General features: G+C 40.0%; 1 protein-coding gene across 3 annotated transcripts in view; it reads right to left on the reverse strand.

The window, feature by feature from the left end:
- Positions 1-9,656: 9,656 nt before the first annotated feature.
- The window catches only part of LOC116511140 (ELKS/Rab6-interacting/CAST family member 1), a 158,348-nt gene continuing 150,347 nt past the window's right edge, over positions 9,657-17,657 (reverse strand). For all 3 annotated transcript variants that reach the window (XM_032220979.1, XM_032220981.1, XM_032220980.1), the window contains one exon: positions 9,657-15,719. In XM_032220979.1, the coding sequence (XP_032076870.1) occupies positions 15,582-15,719 (138 nt within the window). In that variant the 3' untranslated portion in view covers positions 9,657-15,581. The remainder of the gene's footprint in view (positions 15,720-17,657) is intronic.

Raw genomic sequence — 17,657 nt, forward strand, 5'->3', positions numbered from 1 at the left:
TTAATCAAATTTGTAAAGCAGCCTATCTCACAAAAAATGACTCTTGCGCAACAATAAAACCACACATCATTATTATTATTATACAATTGTATCACAGCGGCCAGTTGTTTCGCCGGATTTGGCATTGGTTACTAGTTGGGCCCCACCCAGGGGCCTTGGACGTCGTAATGTATTTTTGTAATATGCGTGCAGATCCAAGCAGTGCGGCTTTTTGCATTTGACTGATGGTGATTTTGTCAATTTTTAACTCTTTTAAAAGTAATTCCAGTGCTTTTGGAATAGCACCCAGTGTGCCGATTACCACTGGAATTACCACTGCTGGTTTGTGCTATTATTATTATTGTACAATTGTATCACAGCGGCCAGTTGTTTCGCCGGATTTGGCATTGGTTACTAGTCGGGCACCACCCAGGGGCCTAGGACGTCGTAACATATTTTCGTAATATGTGTGCAGATCCAAGCAGTGCGGCTTTTTGCATTTGACTGATGGTGATTTTGTCAATTTTTAACTGTTTTAAATGTAATTCCAGTGCTTTTGGAATAGCACCCAGTGTGCCAATTACCACTGGAATTACCACTGCTGGTTTGTGCCATAGTCGTTGAATTTCGATTTTTAAGTCCTGGTATCTTGCGATTTTTTCATGTTCCTTCTCGGCGACCCTGCTATCACCTGGTATTGCGATGTCTATGATTGTGACCTTATTTTTCTCAACCAGTGTGATGTCTGGTGTATTATGCGCCAGTATTATTATTATTATTATTATTATTATTATTATTATTATTATTATCTTATGATTATATATGAGCCGAAAGTGCAGCACTGCAGGCTACTTCAGCTGACTGCTAGCTTCAGTTCGGCAGTTGAAATCTCACCAGCTCAAGGTTGACTCATCCTTCCAAGGTGGGTAAAATGAGGACCCAGATTGTTGGGGGCAAGAGGCTGACTCTGTAAACCGCTTAGAGGGGGCTGTAAAAGCACTATTAAGCGGTATATAAGTCTAAGTGCTATTACTATGTTACTATGTTGTTTGTATATACACAGCTTATGCACCGGAGACAAATTCCTTGTGTGTCTAATCATACTTGGCCAATAAAGAATATTCTATATTCTATATATAAAATAATCAGTAATACCATATGAGAATCAGTATTGAAAAATAAATGTTATTAGAAGTAAAATATTCAAACCCCAGGCAAAGATGAAATGAGAACATCCACCTCAACAATGGAATTATCCAGATAGATTGCTAGTTTCCTGGAAACCTCAAGCTGGTGACATAACCAGGTTTCAAGGAACTTCTGGATCATCAAAAGGCATGCCAGTAATCTAATTTTTGGGAGGAAGAATGTTCCATAATGCAAGACACCATACGTAGTAGAGAAGACCCATGAGAGGTGACCTCCTAACTGATACCTTCTCTACAGAGGTGGGTTGCTAATTTTTTACTACCGGTTTGGGCGCGCTCCTGCGCTCGCTTGTGTACATGTGTGACGCTTCTGCGCATGGTCGGCAGAGCCTCCCAACAACGCTACTACCAGTTCAGCCCATACCGGGCAGCAACCCACCTCAGCTTCTTTATCAGATTAAATATAGCAGGCTGATATAGCGGATGCATTCTTTCTTTTTCCTTTTTTTCAACATGGTCTTCTGATTGTTGCTTCAGACTTCATTTCTTTCTATGGCACGAATCTTGATCGCTGGAAAACAAAGCCATTGAAGGCTACAAATCTCCCAAAACATATTTGCCACCTATGTGAGTGACCATAGCTTATGAACTAAGTATTCCATGGAGTACTGAAAAATGTCCTGTGTTTCATTCATTGTTTATTTAAGGCAAATCCTAGAATGATCTATTTAGATTGGTGGAAATTGTATTTCCAATAAAATTGGAGAGCAACAGTTTTGAGTAGCTGTGTAGGAGAGAGGGATAGCAAGGCCATCGCCATGATGATAAAACCAAGAGTAAAATGCTGCAATAGCAGTACATCATTGTTTTCATGGAAGTGATTCACTGACAAATTCAGAAAATGCATTCGATACCATAATTAAATTTTACTTTAGTGACAGGAACAAACTTTTTTTTGAAACCCGTTTCTTTTTTCTTTTCCTTTTTCCCATGTTTTATTTATATTATTTTCCATTTCCACCGAACAATGTGGTATCAGGGTTTTAAACAATCAAAATCCACGTATTTGTTATAATATTCATCACAATACTATTAATAATGTAACTACAGTTATAATAGTATATGATATCTTCATCATCAAATTCCCTCCACATTATCCTTCCCTCTTTTTTATATCTCCTCTTTTCTAAGTTCTATTTCTATTATCTAACCATTTGTAAAATTCATCCCACATTAAGAAATACTCTTTCTTCTTTATCTTTAACACTAAGTGTTAGTCTATCCATTTCTGTACAATCTAATATTTTCTTAATGACATTGTCATCTGACGGTATTTCATCATTTTTCCATTATTGTACAAATACAATCCTAGCTGTAGTTAATATACAATATTTTTTGGAGTATACAACACACCTTTTTCTCTCAAAAAACAGGGTGAAAATCTGGGTGCCTTTTATACACAATACAGCATTTTTGGCCTCCCGAAATCCCGCCCCCTTTGCAAAAATGGCCGTGCATAGCCTTTAGGAGGTTTCCAGAGTGCTCCTGGGGGCTGGGGAGGGTACAAATGAGTGAAAAACAGGCTGTTTTTTGCTTGTTTTTGGCCCCCCAGCCCCAGAAGCACTCTATAAGCCTCCTAAAGGCTATGCATGCCCTTTTTTTGACAAAAAATGGGCCCATTTGCAGAGTGCAAAAAACGTTTTTAAAAAATTTGCCTCTTCAAAATCTTGGTGCGTCTTATACCTTGAAAAATGCGGGTATGTACTACCAGATGCATAGTCTTTTTATCATATCATAACCCGTTTCTTTACTGCACCTTCCACCTTCTTCCTACCAATCTGGTCCCACTTCCCATCTAATGGGGCCAGAGGTTGATTGCCAGCTCTGCCAGCCTCATCTAACATTGTAGCTTCCTTGTAAATCCTTATCTCACTCAAACCTATACACAAAGCCAAACCCCACCCCAAACAAAAAAGCGCATTCTCTTTCATGGCATGGCTTGAATCAGATGGAGAGTTAGCTTTGGGATTAAATGCAGTATTGTGCTTTTAGCTGTATTTGTGGCAGATCTTGTTATTTCGTACTTATCTGAAAGTCTTTCAAAGCAAACAGAAACAAAGCACGTTGTTTATACTTTCTGGCATTAAGTGGGAAACCATCCATCTCCAAGAGACATGCAAACAGAGCTCTCTCTCTCTCTTTCCATTTTGTTTTTTTAAAAAGGCTTATTTTGTGTCTCCATTGACAGACCGCTCTTAGCCTCCATCCCATCTTTTCAACTCTTGTAGTGAATTATGGTTTGCTGCACTGGGGATAGAAGCTGTTCTGTGGAAGTTGGCTTCAAGGGTCTGTTTTAAAGTAGGCTCTTCAACGCATGGACAAGTCATTCAAGACTTCACAGGATAGCAATAGCAATAGCAGTTACACTTATATACCGCTTCATAGGGCTTTCAGCCCTCTCTAAGCGATTTACAGAGTCAGCATATTGCCCCCAACAACAATCTGGCTCCTCATTTTACCCACCTCGGAAGGATGGAAGGCTGAGTCAACCTTGAGCCGGTGAGATTTGAACAGCTGAACTGCAGAACTGCAGTCAGCTGAAGTAGCCTGCAGTGCTGCATTTAACCACTGCGCCACCTCGGCTCTTATGAAGCATAAAAACCCATGTTTGGATCGGATGAAGACTCCAATGAAGGTTTCATACACTCAATTACTTGACACTTCTTCTGTGTCTAGATCAAACTTTAAACTCTCAGAATAAAGCCACCTTCTTGGCTTTGCCCTTGGGCCAAACTTAAGTCATTATCGGTACATGTTTCTGGTAGTAGCCAACATGCCAGCAGATTGTCTGGGTTCTGTGTCTCTCCATATTCAGCAGGTAGCAGGTTGTTATCCAGTAAGAATCTCCACTGGAGTGTTCTTCATTTAGGCACTCCAACTCTCAACCTATTCAGGGCAGTGGTGGGATTCCAAATCTTTCCCTACTGGATCTATGAGGGAGCACTTTGCACAGGCGCACACCTAATGCGCACTTTGCGTGCAGGTGCAGCACTCAAAGTTTGCCCTCGGTGTCAGTGTTGATCTTGACATTGTTTTTACTAACTTTCGCTATTCTGCAGAGGAACATACAACAATACCTGGCATTTGAGAACCATTTCTCAGTTATTCATCACCCAACGTGACCTCACCTTGTTAGTTGATCATCTAGACTGCACAAGCAGCTTGTTTTGAAAGGTAGAAATAGCGAAGTCAAGAAATAAGATGGTTTGCTGGATGGGTAACTTTCTCCAACTTGGTGGCTGTTGGATAGCAATAGCAATTAGACTTATATACCGCTTCATAGGGCTTTCAGCCCTCTCTAAGCAGTTTACAGAGTCAGCATATCGCCCCCACAGTCTGGGTCCTCATTTCACCCACCTCGGAAGGATGGAAGGCTGAGTCAACCTTGAGCCGGTGAGATTAGAACCGCTGAGCTGCAGATAACAGTCAGCTGAAGTGGCCTGCCGTACTGCACCCTAACCACTGTGCCACCTTGGCTCAATATATGGGACTGCAAGTGTCAGCATGCCTAAACCCACACTGGGAAATCCTCACACTTGGAGCCTTAGATTGCAGAAGACTGACAGATGACCTTTGATTTATGAATGCTTTCACATATGGAATGGTCATTTGATGCTGTTCGTTTTAAATTATTTTAGGCGTCAAATTTATATTAGCTGTCCATCTTACAAAAGTTGATTCCAGGGAGCGTGCAATAAAAATCAATTAAAAACAAAACTCTATAACTAAACCATGGGAGAGTGATTTCAAGATCTTACTGAAATACAATGTAGCCTTTTCACAGGAGCCCCGTGCTTCATCGTCCAAGCTTGACAAAACCAGGTTTGAAAGGATTTCTGGAAAATCAGAAGGCTTGGATGTCAGTCTCACTGGGGGAATGATATTCCATGGCAGAGGCTCACTTCCTGGGTCCCGTCTTTTATTTATGGTTTTTCTTCCTGGATACATGAATTTCTTTAGTGTGCTGTGGTCCTCCTCAGATGAACTTTAAAGCTCCCTGATTCCACCCCTTAGTATCAGGTTTCTCAGGATTATGTAAAAGTTGTTTTGACTCCTGTTTGATGGTTCAGTTCTGGCTCAAGTAGACTCCATTTCCTATTCTGGACTAGGACAAGTTAGGCTAGTGAGTTGACCTAAGCTTTCCTTTCATATCATTGCCTATGTAGCCTTGCACTGTCTTTTTCCATGTTGCTCTAGTTGTTCTGAGCTCGGCTTCCTTAAAAAGCATGAAGCAGAGTCTTGGTCCCTGCAAAACCTTTTTTATTTACATGACTGTGAATTCCTTTCACTCGGTTAGCAAGGCTTGGCAAACAGTCTTTCAGAGGAACATTTATCAACACGAACCTTATCTTGCTTGGAGAGCTGCCAGAGAATTAGTTTCCAAACGCAGGGCAAGGCAACACTTGGCACAGAGTTTCTTATAGTCACAAACAGAACTTTCCACTCTTGAAACAACCAAAGGAATGAATTGTTTCCTGTAAAAACCCACTCCCCGTTCTCTCCTCTTTTGTTTCCTATGGGAAAGGTCAATCACCTCCCAAGTGTGGCTTTACTCCCAAGTCGACCCTGCTTTCTTAGTTGTTCTTATCTTCTGGCAGCTCTGCGCATGCACACACACTGGGAACAGGCTCCAGCCGTTCCTCTGCCTCAATTGCTGTCTCCGATACAGAACCCTTGTCTGAGCTTTCCTCAGCCCCCAGGACTGGCTCATGTTCTTCCCCAACCTCCTCACTGTCTGATTCTGCTGCCAGCTCTGCTGGCTGCCAGCGGGCCACAACACTAGTTATGGCTGTCTTCAAAAGGCAGTAAAGTTAGGGCTGCTAACTTTGATTATATAAAAAAAAGAAACTAGATTCAGCCTTCAAAACAAAAGCACTGTGTCATCCCTCATTTCTTTAGACTAGGATAAGGTCCCTTACTCAGAGAGAAAAGAGGTTGTATATAATATTGGAGTGTGGGTTGTCGAGCTTATATGAGTCAGGAAATCTTGTCCCTTGGGGCTCAAGGCCCTCAAGCCCTACCATGAAGTCCTTAAAAGGAGTATGACAGAAATCTCCCAGTCCTAGCCATCAAATCTTGATAATAGGACGGAAAATTAGGTTGGGTTTTGGTTTTTTTTTGCCTTTTTGAAGGCTAAAACGATGCTAACATGCAAAATAACCACAGCATTCCTGCTCCTCCAACATAGGCAGAACTGTGCATTAAAATAATGAATAAAAGAGTGCAAAATGGAGCAATGGAGTACATTGCATGGCATTTCCCATTAAGTCAGGGAACCTTCCATTAAGGAGCTCCTATTAAACTAAAAGAACTTTATTTTCCAGTAAATGTGTTTGGAATCAGACGTCCTGTCAAGTTGTCGGGGCAAAAAGTGGAATTTGACTTGGGTAACAACTGTTTTAATGGTCACAGCTTCTTCCACTTGTAGGCCTCTTTCTCAAACTTCATCCCTTCCCAAGTTTCAAGACCCACGAGAGAGAAGACAGCTGTTCCTTCTGGGCTGCTGCCCACCGGCAATTTAGAAACACATTTGTTAAAAGCATCCATTTTCTTTCCCCAAAACTTGGAGAGCCACTGCATTCATCTCAGCTGGATACCCAGAAAGAATAACACAGGGGTTGTCCTGCCTTGGGTGTTATGTTTCTCAGACTCAATTGAGCACTCCTTAGGTGATCCCTAGGCCACTGTGTAATTAGTTTGTCTTGATTATCTTGACAGTTACAGTAAGGCAAATAAAGCCAAAGCCAAAATACACCATGGAACAGTAATAAATTGTATCAGCAGGCAAAGAATATTCCTGATTTTTCAGAATGGCAGGAGTTCAAGACCACTTAAGAGTGATGGGTGACCATGGCAGCAGCAACACAATCAGAGCCACACTTGATCAATTCCATCTCCAGTTGGGGTCAAAAACATCCACTAGAGCAGGGGTCTCCAACCTTGGCAACTTTTAAGACTTGTGGACTTCAAACTCTCAGAATTCTGAGAGTTGAAGTCCACAAGTCTTAAAAGTTGCCAAGGTTGGAGACTCCTGCACCAAAGAACACCGGTTTCCACATTCTTGCTGTAAAATAACTCTTGTGTATTTCAGTAAAGTGACTTTAAAAATGGCCCAGATTTTTTGTCATTTAAGGAGATATAATCCTAAAGTGGGAAAAAGCAGTGCAAGCTGGTTGTATATGAAAAAAATGGATCCCACCCCCCCTTTTTTTGGTTCCACCACAAAACCGCGGATGACAAAATCGCGGTCGACGAAAGCGCGCATTTGACGTCATCACAGCGCGACGAAAACATCGCGCTGTGATCGAAAAATGTAAAAATAAAGCGAAAACCTTACCCTAACCCCCCCAAACCTAAACCTAACCCTTAAATCTAACCCTAAACCTAACCCTTAACCTAACGCTAACCTTTAACATAACGCTAAACGTAACCCTAACGCTCTAACCCTAACCCTTAACCTAACCCTAACCCTTAACCTAACCCTAACCCTTACCTTTATGTGAATCGGCTTGCTTTAATTTTATTTTTATTTCAATTTTTTTTTTCGTCGCGCTGTGATGACGTCAAATGCGCGCTTTCGTCGATCGCGCTTTTGTGGACCGTGGTTTTGACGGGTCACATTTTTTTTCTTTTGTGATGGATTTCAGTTACTTTCCCATTTCTTGTACAGGTTAAGAGAGGGGTAATTGGCAAGATACTTCTAGTGCTGGAATCTTTCCAAGTTGCTTTGAAGGTGAGGGGGTAATGAATAGCAAAGGGCTTCTAGAGTACTTCATTCTGGCATAGGAATTACTTAGCCCCTGTGGCCATTTTACCCCAATCTGGCCACAGCTATCCACGCTTTTAAATTCCTGGAAAACGGTGTTAAGTGTGCCAGAAACAATTAAGTTTAAGTGTAGTTTTGCCACACAAGTTTCTCAATCCATACAATCAGCATGTAGCATGTTCCTCTCCTCTCTGCCCTAATGTCACCCCCCCCCCCAATACATCTCTAATTAGAGGTCCAAATTAGAATGGAGTCAGAACTCTAAGCCAAATTAGAATATTTTCCATCTGTAACAGACCTCAATTCTAAGTAGTGGGTGCCAAGCATTATACATTTTATATACCTTGGGCCTTTCAAACTGTTGAGCTGAAATGTATTCTTGAGCAACCTGGGGACAATCATTATGAGAACTTGGCAGGAAAAAAAATGCCAGGCTGTGTTTGTGCCATAGTTTGGTGTGGATAGCAAAATTAAACAGATTGACAATGTTGTGGGTCATATAGTCCAACCCCCCACCCAAGTAGGAGACCCTACGCCATTTCTGACAAATTGGCAGTCCAGTCTCTTTTTGAATGTCTCCAGTGATGAAGCCCCCACAACCTCTGAAGGCAAGCTGTTCCATTGGCTGATTATTCTCAGGGTCAGAAAATTTCTCCTTATTTCTAAGTTGATTCTCTCCTTGATCAGTTTCCATCCATTGTTCCTTGTGTGGCCTTCAGGTGCCTTGGAAAATAGCTTGACCCCTTCCTCTCTGTGGCAGCCCCTCAAATATTGGAACACTACTATCATGTCGCCTCTGGTCCTTCTCTTCACTAGACTGGCCATGACCAGTTCCTGTAACAGTTCTTCACATGTTTTAGTCTCCAGTCCCTTAATCAACCTGGTTACTCTTCTCTCTGAACTTTAGTTTCTAGAGTCTGAACATGTCTCTTGAAACCATGGCAATATCATTAGACTAACAAAGCTAATTTTGTTCTAGTACACAAAGTGAGGAGGCAATTGTCAGTGTCAGTTTATGTCATTAACAATGGGGAAAATGCCACAATCTTAGGCCCCATGGATTTTCTCTGGCCAGAGTTGTGTAGAAAAAAAATGACTTTCTTTCGGGCAAGTTCACAAAGTAAACAGATCTGTGACTGTTCACCAGAAGTGGAGAGGTGTCAGCAGCCATTGCTTTGTGTGGTGAAGAAAATGGACTGTGAGAACCAGAAGCATAGGGGACCATGTGTTGTAAAAACTATATTCATAGAGATGAGCACATCCTTTGTTGTGCTAAAAAGGCAAGCCAATTCCATCCAACAGATTTTTTTTAAAATAAGGATCAATGTGTCATCTATGGTTAAGCACTGGTATAATCAACATGCCTTAAGTACCAAAATGGAGGAATTCTGGTCCCCAACTCTTTCCCAAGGTGGTTCCCACCAGATCTACCCATCCTCTGTGTAATAACCACATCTGAGCTATTGTAAGAAGAAGCGTGACATCAGAAGACTTATCACTTTGAACACTTCACATCTTGGAACAGCAGACTTTAAAATTTACTATACAAAGGTATTTTTTATATATATATATATATATATATATATATATATATATATATATATATATATATATATATATATATATATATAAGGACATAACATCTAATTTTTAAACAAGTTTATAATCTCCTCATGAACTTTGTTAATAAAAAAAGAAACAACTGAACAAAAATGTTTATATTATCAAGGCAAAGTTGAATATATAACACAATTTCTTTGCAATTCATTATCTTGTCAGTAACATGACTCCATCAATTAAACACATATTATGTTGAAGGCAGCATATGCAACTTGTATTACAGACATCTATTATCTCCCACTGCTAGTCCTTCCAAAAGGAACTCAAGGTATGTCAGATTATATATGCAAAAGTTGTCTCCTCCTCAATTATTAAAGTGCAACACATCACTTTCCAAGTAGACAAAAAAATAATAATATCCCATGTTTACTGTGCCCACCTGCAGTATATAAACACGGGGAAGCCATCCCACTAGTTTTCACCCCAATGACAGCCTATTATGCTGTCTTCGTGATAATTTGATAAAACAGAACTTAATGTTCTAAGTTCATCATGAACTTAAGTCTGATGAAATTAACCAACTATTTTGGCCTGGATGAATTAACAGCATGCATTTCTGGTTATAGGAGCATCTCATCCACTTGAACCAATGTGATCATATCCTTAAAATGATATGTAAGCTATCAGTAACATGACTGCTAATACAGGTAAGTCAAAGCTTATGAGCTGTTTGTATTTAAGGAGATGCCCACGACAAATTCCAGTTTATTTGCTGAATGCCTGAAAGATGCATTACTTCATCCTAAGCCAAAAACAGATGGGAAAAAAGTAAAGGCAATTATGAATTAAACTTGGCTCAAATCTTTTAAGATGCAGCATTAATAAGGATGTCCCAAGGGTGAAATTACAAACCATCTGCAATAAATTCAGCATTCTTATTCTGGCAGGAACACTTGATAGTAAATCAGATACATCTCTGCTGAAATGCTGGTTATTTCAAATGGAAAAAGGTGATAAGGTATTCTCCAAACTAACCAGGTTTAAACATTTGAAAGTACATTCATGTTTTTGTAAGATATGATTAGCAGCAATAATAAATCTAATTATGCTATGCATATTTATGTTAGCCAAACCCTGGAGCAGTAGTAGAAATCTTCTACCACAATGACAAGCCCTTTAAGATTATACTGTCAAAGAAACAATGGAACTCCTGGCAGAGGCATTGGAAATAGAACTTATGTCTAAAAACACAAAGTATGAATGCCAGCTTCCATACATCCCTCCAATTTAAATTTGCACAACTAAAAAAAACCCCTAGGAAACTTGAAAACAACAACAACTGCAGGACTAATTTATTTTTCTCGTGTAAAGGGACTCCATATATATTACCATAGTGATATAGTGAGGAAATCAAGGGTTAATGATGTTCCTATGAAGGCCACACTGGTCTGGTCTTCTTCAAGTCTGACAAAGGCAACTAAAAGGTAACTAAATCATCTCTTTCCTTAGACCAGAGTTTCCCAATCTTGCCAATTTTAAGGACTTTCCAGAATTCCCCAACCAGCTGTGCTAAAAAGGAACAAGATTGGGAACTGCCTAAGGTAACTGTAAAAGGAGGAGTTCACAACTTTGCTTAGTCATATTTGAATTCCTTTGGACAATACATTTAGTGTTTATATTTTTAAAGTACAACTTTTCAATTTCTACTCTACCTTTTTAAATTTTATTTTAAAATCAGACAATAGACACACGGTCAGTAACTGCCCCACCAGCCAGAGGATCACACAGACAGTAAAATTGACAAGCAGAGAACAAAACAGAAAAATATTTTTTTTTTAAAAAAAAACCCAAAAAACACCAACCCTGAAAGATTTAAGAATACCAATGATGATAGGGTTACAGCACTCACCACACGCACTGGGGGGGAAAAAAAAAATCAGTATTCTTATGTTTGCGCTTTTGACACGAAAAAGTTCGGAAATGCTTTTTATTCTTCTCGTTTAAAAAAAATGTCGACAAAACAGCCATTTTGTTCAGAAGGTAACAGCTTCCTTTATAAATGGAAAAAAAGTAAAAAATGTTTATTACAAAAACAGCACCGGTTGCACTGATAAAGACTGAGTGTTTGGCAAGAGAAGAGTTTGTCTTGGTAACTTTGGCAGCCCCCAACCAGCCACGACCCAATTTCTCTGCTCGGTCACCTTTCTCCAGAGGAGAATGATATGCAGCAATCTGCTTTCCCTTCTTTTGCTGACGTTAGCGCCTCTCGGATTCCAACAACTGCGACAAACTGTATTCTATTTCCATTGGATAAGGTCACTCCAGGATTCTATGCTATGGCAATCTACTCATTTGAGATTAGAAGTTTATTTTATGTTCAGATACAGAAATTTTCCTGACAGATTAGAATTGATAGATAAAACAGATGTATAATACTACTGATGAAGGTGGATGTGTATATATTTCTATCTTTAACCCACTCCCTCCATATTAAAAAATGGTATCTATTTTGCTGTACTCTTTGTTTCTTTAGCTATTGCAAGTCTTTGGGAGTTCCCAGATAGTCCTTGGCATTCCTACATAAAAACAAGGGCCAAAAATAGTTGTCGTAACAAATCATGAAAAAAGAAAGGTGTTTTACATTGACATGTCTGTTTTTTTTATAACTGCATAATTCTGAAGCTGAGGTTCTCTTTTCCTCTTTAAAAATGTTTGAAACCTGGTTTTGATGAAATTAGAGTGAAAACCTGGATCACTAAACAATCCAACGAGGCTGGCACAAGAAAGTACCTTAATCTTTCAAGAAGCTCTCTGTGTAGCATCTTTGGAGATCATGGAACATATTTCCTTAACAGAAAATCAGCTTTTCAGAGCTTAAAAGAAAAGGAAAACAATTCTCAAAACAGACAAGCCTGGTTACCCAATAAAATCTATATTCACGTTGCTAATCTAAATAAAATTCATGTAAAACTGAAGCAAGTAACAAGGCACATAAAAAAAAGAATGCTTTTGAGGAAAAACTTTTCTGGGTATATTTTCTGGACGCAAAAAGTTTGGTCTGACTTGTAGCAGACCATAAAGATATCAAAACTGAGAAAAGCTGCGACTGTTCCATGAAATATCAGATTACCAGACATGGGTCTGAGCATTTCATTTTGTCTTCCAATGCAGCCAATGTTGTGTAAATCTACAAGAGTGTTAACCATCTTCTACTTTATGGTCAAAAGGAAATAAGAATGCTCTTCCAGAATTACTTCTAACTTTACAATCTCCAGAACAGAGGTCGTATTCTGCCGTTTTGGGCGAACCGGTAGTGGTGGCGGCGGGAGGCTCCTCACCCACCCAGACGTCATCAGGGACACTCTGCGCATGCGCAGAGGTACTGTGCACTCCCGGTTCCGAACCGGTAGCAAATATAGCATTTCATTCCTGCTCCAGAGAGGTCGGCATTGGAGTGTCCAGAATTCCCAGATGACATGACCAACTGGAATAAAGAATTCATGGCTAACACCTTGTGTTTAAGACCTACAGTTCCTCCAGATGTGAGGAAAGACAGGTCCTCTTTCCAAATGGCATCAAGATTACCTGCAATATTTTACTGCTGTTAGATCGTTGTTGGCAGATAACAACTTGTGTGTGCATTTTTCTCTCTCCCAAGTTTTTATTGAAGGCTTAGATCCATTCTTAAAATGTAAGAGGATCCACGGTAGAGGGAAAAGATTTTACACAAGAAGGAAAAGAAGAGCAATATGGGAGCTCCAGTCCAGATCTGTGGTAAGAATGACAAGGGTTCCACAGCTGCAATACTAATAAGAGTAATTTAACAAATTTCTCCCCCCCTTCCCCAGAATGTGGTGAATGGAATGCAAACAATAGCACCTATCACTGTTTCTTTGCAGTGGGACCTTTAAGAAATTCTCAGAATATTATATATATATATATATTGTAACAGATCCTGTTTTGCCTTAGTGTAGCCACATGTAGGGGAAGAGTTAAATGCTGAAGAAGCATTAACATAAACAGGGCAATAAGCACATGAGAATGTAGGAACAACCACAAACTATCTTCTCCATTTTTCAGAAAAAAAATCCCCCTTCAAACAAAACAAAAGAAAACGAAACAAAAAGCTATCAAGGAGAATCTCAGCTAAGTTTACAAGCAGAAGTCATTTCAACCAGAGATAAGGAAATTCCAGAGCTTTTCCTACAGAGGATGGATTATTTTACAGCAGGGAACAAGGGCAGTTGAAGATCCAACCATATAACTCCATAGGATAAGCACTGGTGGCAAATGTTAGGCCTGAAGGCTGAGATGGTTTTATAGGCAGCATTAAATTCCTACAGGGAGTAATTAGGGATGGAGGAGGAAAACCTGAAAGGAAGCTTCCAAAGCAGCAGGTCCTACCAAAATATGCCTTTCAAGCAATAGGGCCAAAGATGTGGCTTTGATATGACACATGGGTGAATAGTTTGTGTAGTTGCTGTCTATATGCCTTCCGGTGAAAGCAATTGCCAACTTAAGATCACTCAGGTCTCTTCTCTTTTATGTCAAAAAGCATTAACTAGAGGCTCTAGTTGCCTTAAAGCTATCATTACAGATCTCTAAAACCATGGAGGTGCTAACTAAGAGCAATAGGAACCTTTCATTAGGAAACCCATAGGAAGAAAGACTGTTTATAATTCAAAACCAAGCTTATTTATGCCCCAATCCGTTTTCTGAGGCATCTACAAGACAACATGAACCTGAATTTGCCCAACTTTCAAAATTGATCGTGTGACCTGGCTTTCCAGATCTGAACATAGGCATGTCCTGGGTAGAGATGAGGCAGTGGGGGGAAAAGGGGACCTTAGGGATGAAGAATGAAATATATAACATCCAGAAAGAAAGAAAGACATCTTTAAGAGTAAGACTCTATCTCACTACAATATGTCTATATTGTAGACATTGCATTCTTTGTCAAAGAAGGAACATATTTATGCTCTAAAGCAGGGCTGTCAAACTCATGGCCTGTGGGCTGGATGCGTCACATGCTGGCCCCGCCTGGTTTAACGAAAGGGGACGGCCCAAGTTTGACACCCCTACTCTAAAGGTTCCTCGTGACCCCGAAGCTTGAAATAAGGAAATTACTTTAATGAAGGTAGGAATATAGCAAAACCAAAGTTTGTTCCAGTGAATATTTCCAAGAATAAATTATGCATAGAACTAATAGCGCCCTTAGTCAAAATGTACTTTCATTATTAATATAATTCAAATGAATATTCAGATTCCTAATTAGGCTGTGAATTGCAATATGTTAACCTAAGACCACATAGAGAAGCTATTCTGTTCTCTCAATCACTGATGGAGGCTCTGGAACATGTGGATATGACGCAACTCCCCAAGAACCTAGAAAACAGATAAAATGAGAGAAGTGGGGAAAAAGGGGCACAGTTCAATCAAAAATGCAACAATAGTGTTATAGTAAAGTTGACTAAAATACCAAGAAAACGAGCTGAGAAACCAGCCACCAGGTTTCGTAGCTCATTGGGTAAACAAAAGTGAGGCTCACAATAAGCAGAACAATAAGGAAAACACGGGAACGTATCCCATAACAGAATGCATCACGAAGAATGGGGGATACTTCCCACCTCTCCATTAGGATCAATCCTCTTGTAGAGACATAAGCAGCAAACCTAGCTAAACGGATGTTGGCCAATTGTAAGACACTATTAGAGGACATCGAATTCCCCACAGGCCAAAGATTTTCATTACTTGGAAAGTAAAACAAAAGGCGAGTGCCTCGTCACACTTTCTAGTCTTGGCAATTTTCAGAGTGGACACAACCCAGAGCCAACGGGAAAGTAACTGTGCGGCAGATATTCCGACGGAGAAAGGCAGTAAGAAGATGAATGCAGGCATTATCGACTGGAGGAATTACCAGTTTGTGTTCATTTGTTTATAAAAAGGTGCACCAAGAGTGTTTCCTCCCCCTCCCCTTTTCGTATGCTTTATTATTCTCATGACTCCTTGTGAACTGGGAGGGCCTGACCCCATGGCAGGCTGCTGTGGAGAAGCAGCACTGGCTTCAGTCAGGATGATTCCTCAAGTGCATTGACAACTTGCTCCAGGATGTCTGGGCAGTGATCGGCTATCTGTTGGAGAATGGCATTCGCAAACTCTTGAAGCTCTGCGCTGTCCTTCTCGGCCTTTTCCAGCTCGTTGTGAAGCTGCAAGGAAAGAAAAGAAAAAGAAAACTTTCAGTCCCTGCAGCCGGCTTCATTAAACGGCCAAATCAAGATTCAATTTTCCCTCTAAGAGTTGTTAAAAAAAAAGGCCTTTGCCATGTTATTTGCAGGCAATCGTATAATCTGAATATACCGTATTTTTCGGAGTATAAGACGCACCTTTTTCCCTCAAAAAAGAGGGTGAAAATCTGGGTGTGTCTTATACACTGAATATTGCATTTGTTGCCTCCCAAAGCCCTGCCCCCCTTCACAAAAATGGCCGTGCAGAGCCTGTAGAAGGCTTTCAGAGAGCTCCTGGGGGTTGGGGAGGGCAGAAATGAGTGAAAAACAGGCTGTTTTTTGCTCAATTGTGCCCCCCCAGCCCCTAGGAGTACTCTATAAGTCTCCTTAATGCTATGCATGCAATTTCTTTTGACAAAAAACGAGCCCATTTTTGTGAAAAACGGGCTGTATTTTGCTCGTTTTGGGGGGCCTCCAACCTCCAGGAGCACTCTCCAAGCCTCCTAAAGCCTATTCATGCCTTTTTGGGGGGAAAATGGGCCCATTTTGGAGAAAAATAAGCAATTTTTGGGAAGTTTGCAGAGTGCAAAAACCTTTTTTTTTTAATTTGCCTCTTCAAAACCTTAGTGTGTCTTATACTCCGGTGCGTCTTACACTCCGAAAAATACGGTATACTGAAATCGACTGCAGCGCCTTGATCCATTAGATACACATAGTTTTTGATTTGCTACAGTTCGCCTAGTTCAACGTTGCAACGGCATTTTAAAAAAGTGACTTATGACTGTTTTTCATACTTACAACCGAAGCATTACCATCATCATGTGATCAAAATTCAGACACTTGCCAACTGACGTATATTTATGACGGTTGCAGTGTCCTGGGATCATGTGTTCACTCTTGTGACCTTCTGACAAGCAAAGTCAATGGGGAAGCCTGATTCACTTAACAACCATATTACTAACAGTAACTGCCATGATAACAACTGTGGCAAGAAAGGTTGTAAAATGTACTTAAAACAGTGTTAATAAATATGAACCAAATATAATTCTAAATGTATAATCTTATTATGGCATTCATAAATATTTTGTAGTAATACTATATTGAAAAACTGGCATAGTTAAAGTAAAGCCAAGCTACATGGAGGTACCACAGTATTTTATGCAAAGACATCTATGATTTTGACCAATTTTAAGTTATGGCTGATGAAAATATGGCATCGCCAGTGAAGGCTCTCAGTGAATCTGGAGCACCAGGAACTGGCAGAAAAAGCTGGTTATTTACACATTTTTTAGTTTGGATTCAAATCTAGATTTAGCACAAAAATAGACTTGGTCACTGAATTTTTGCAGCAAAATTAGATATAACTGATATTCCAGAATGGCTTTTAATGTAACAATTTATCACATTCACAGGACGACCAGACTCTAATGGACTCTAATGGCAAATTATAAATATATAACATTAATAAAAGGACAAAACAAGTGTGTGTGTGTGTGTGTGTGTGTGTGTGTGTGTGTGTATACATGTATATGTATGTGTGTGTATGTATGAATGTATGTGTGTGTGTGTGTGTGTGTAACTCTGTCCTGGACCTGTCTTGGAGATCCTGTAAAATTCTATGTCATCTTCCATCTTATTTAATATCTGTATGAAGCCATCAGGAAGGACTGTTTATAGGTTTGGATTTTAGAGTTAATTGTTACTGGGTCAGTGTTACTGGGTCAGCTCTAGGTCAGTGTTTTTCAACCACTGTGCCGTGGCACACTAGTGTGCCGTGACATAGTGTAAGGTGTGCCGTGGGAGAATTACTTTATATATAGTCAATATAGGCACAGAGTTAATTTTTTTTAAACATTTTCTAATGGTGGTGTGCCTCGTGATTTTTTTCATGAAAAAAGTGTGCCTTTGCACAAAAAAGGT

Source organism: Thamnophis elegans, chromosome 7 (genome assembly GCF_009769535.1).
Source record: "Thamnophis elegans isolate rThaEle1 chromosome 7, rThaEle1.pri, whole genome shotgun sequence".
NCBI classification, from domain to species: domain Eukaryota; kingdom Metazoa; phylum Chordata; class Lepidosauria; order Squamata; family Colubridae; genus Thamnophis; species Thamnophis elegans.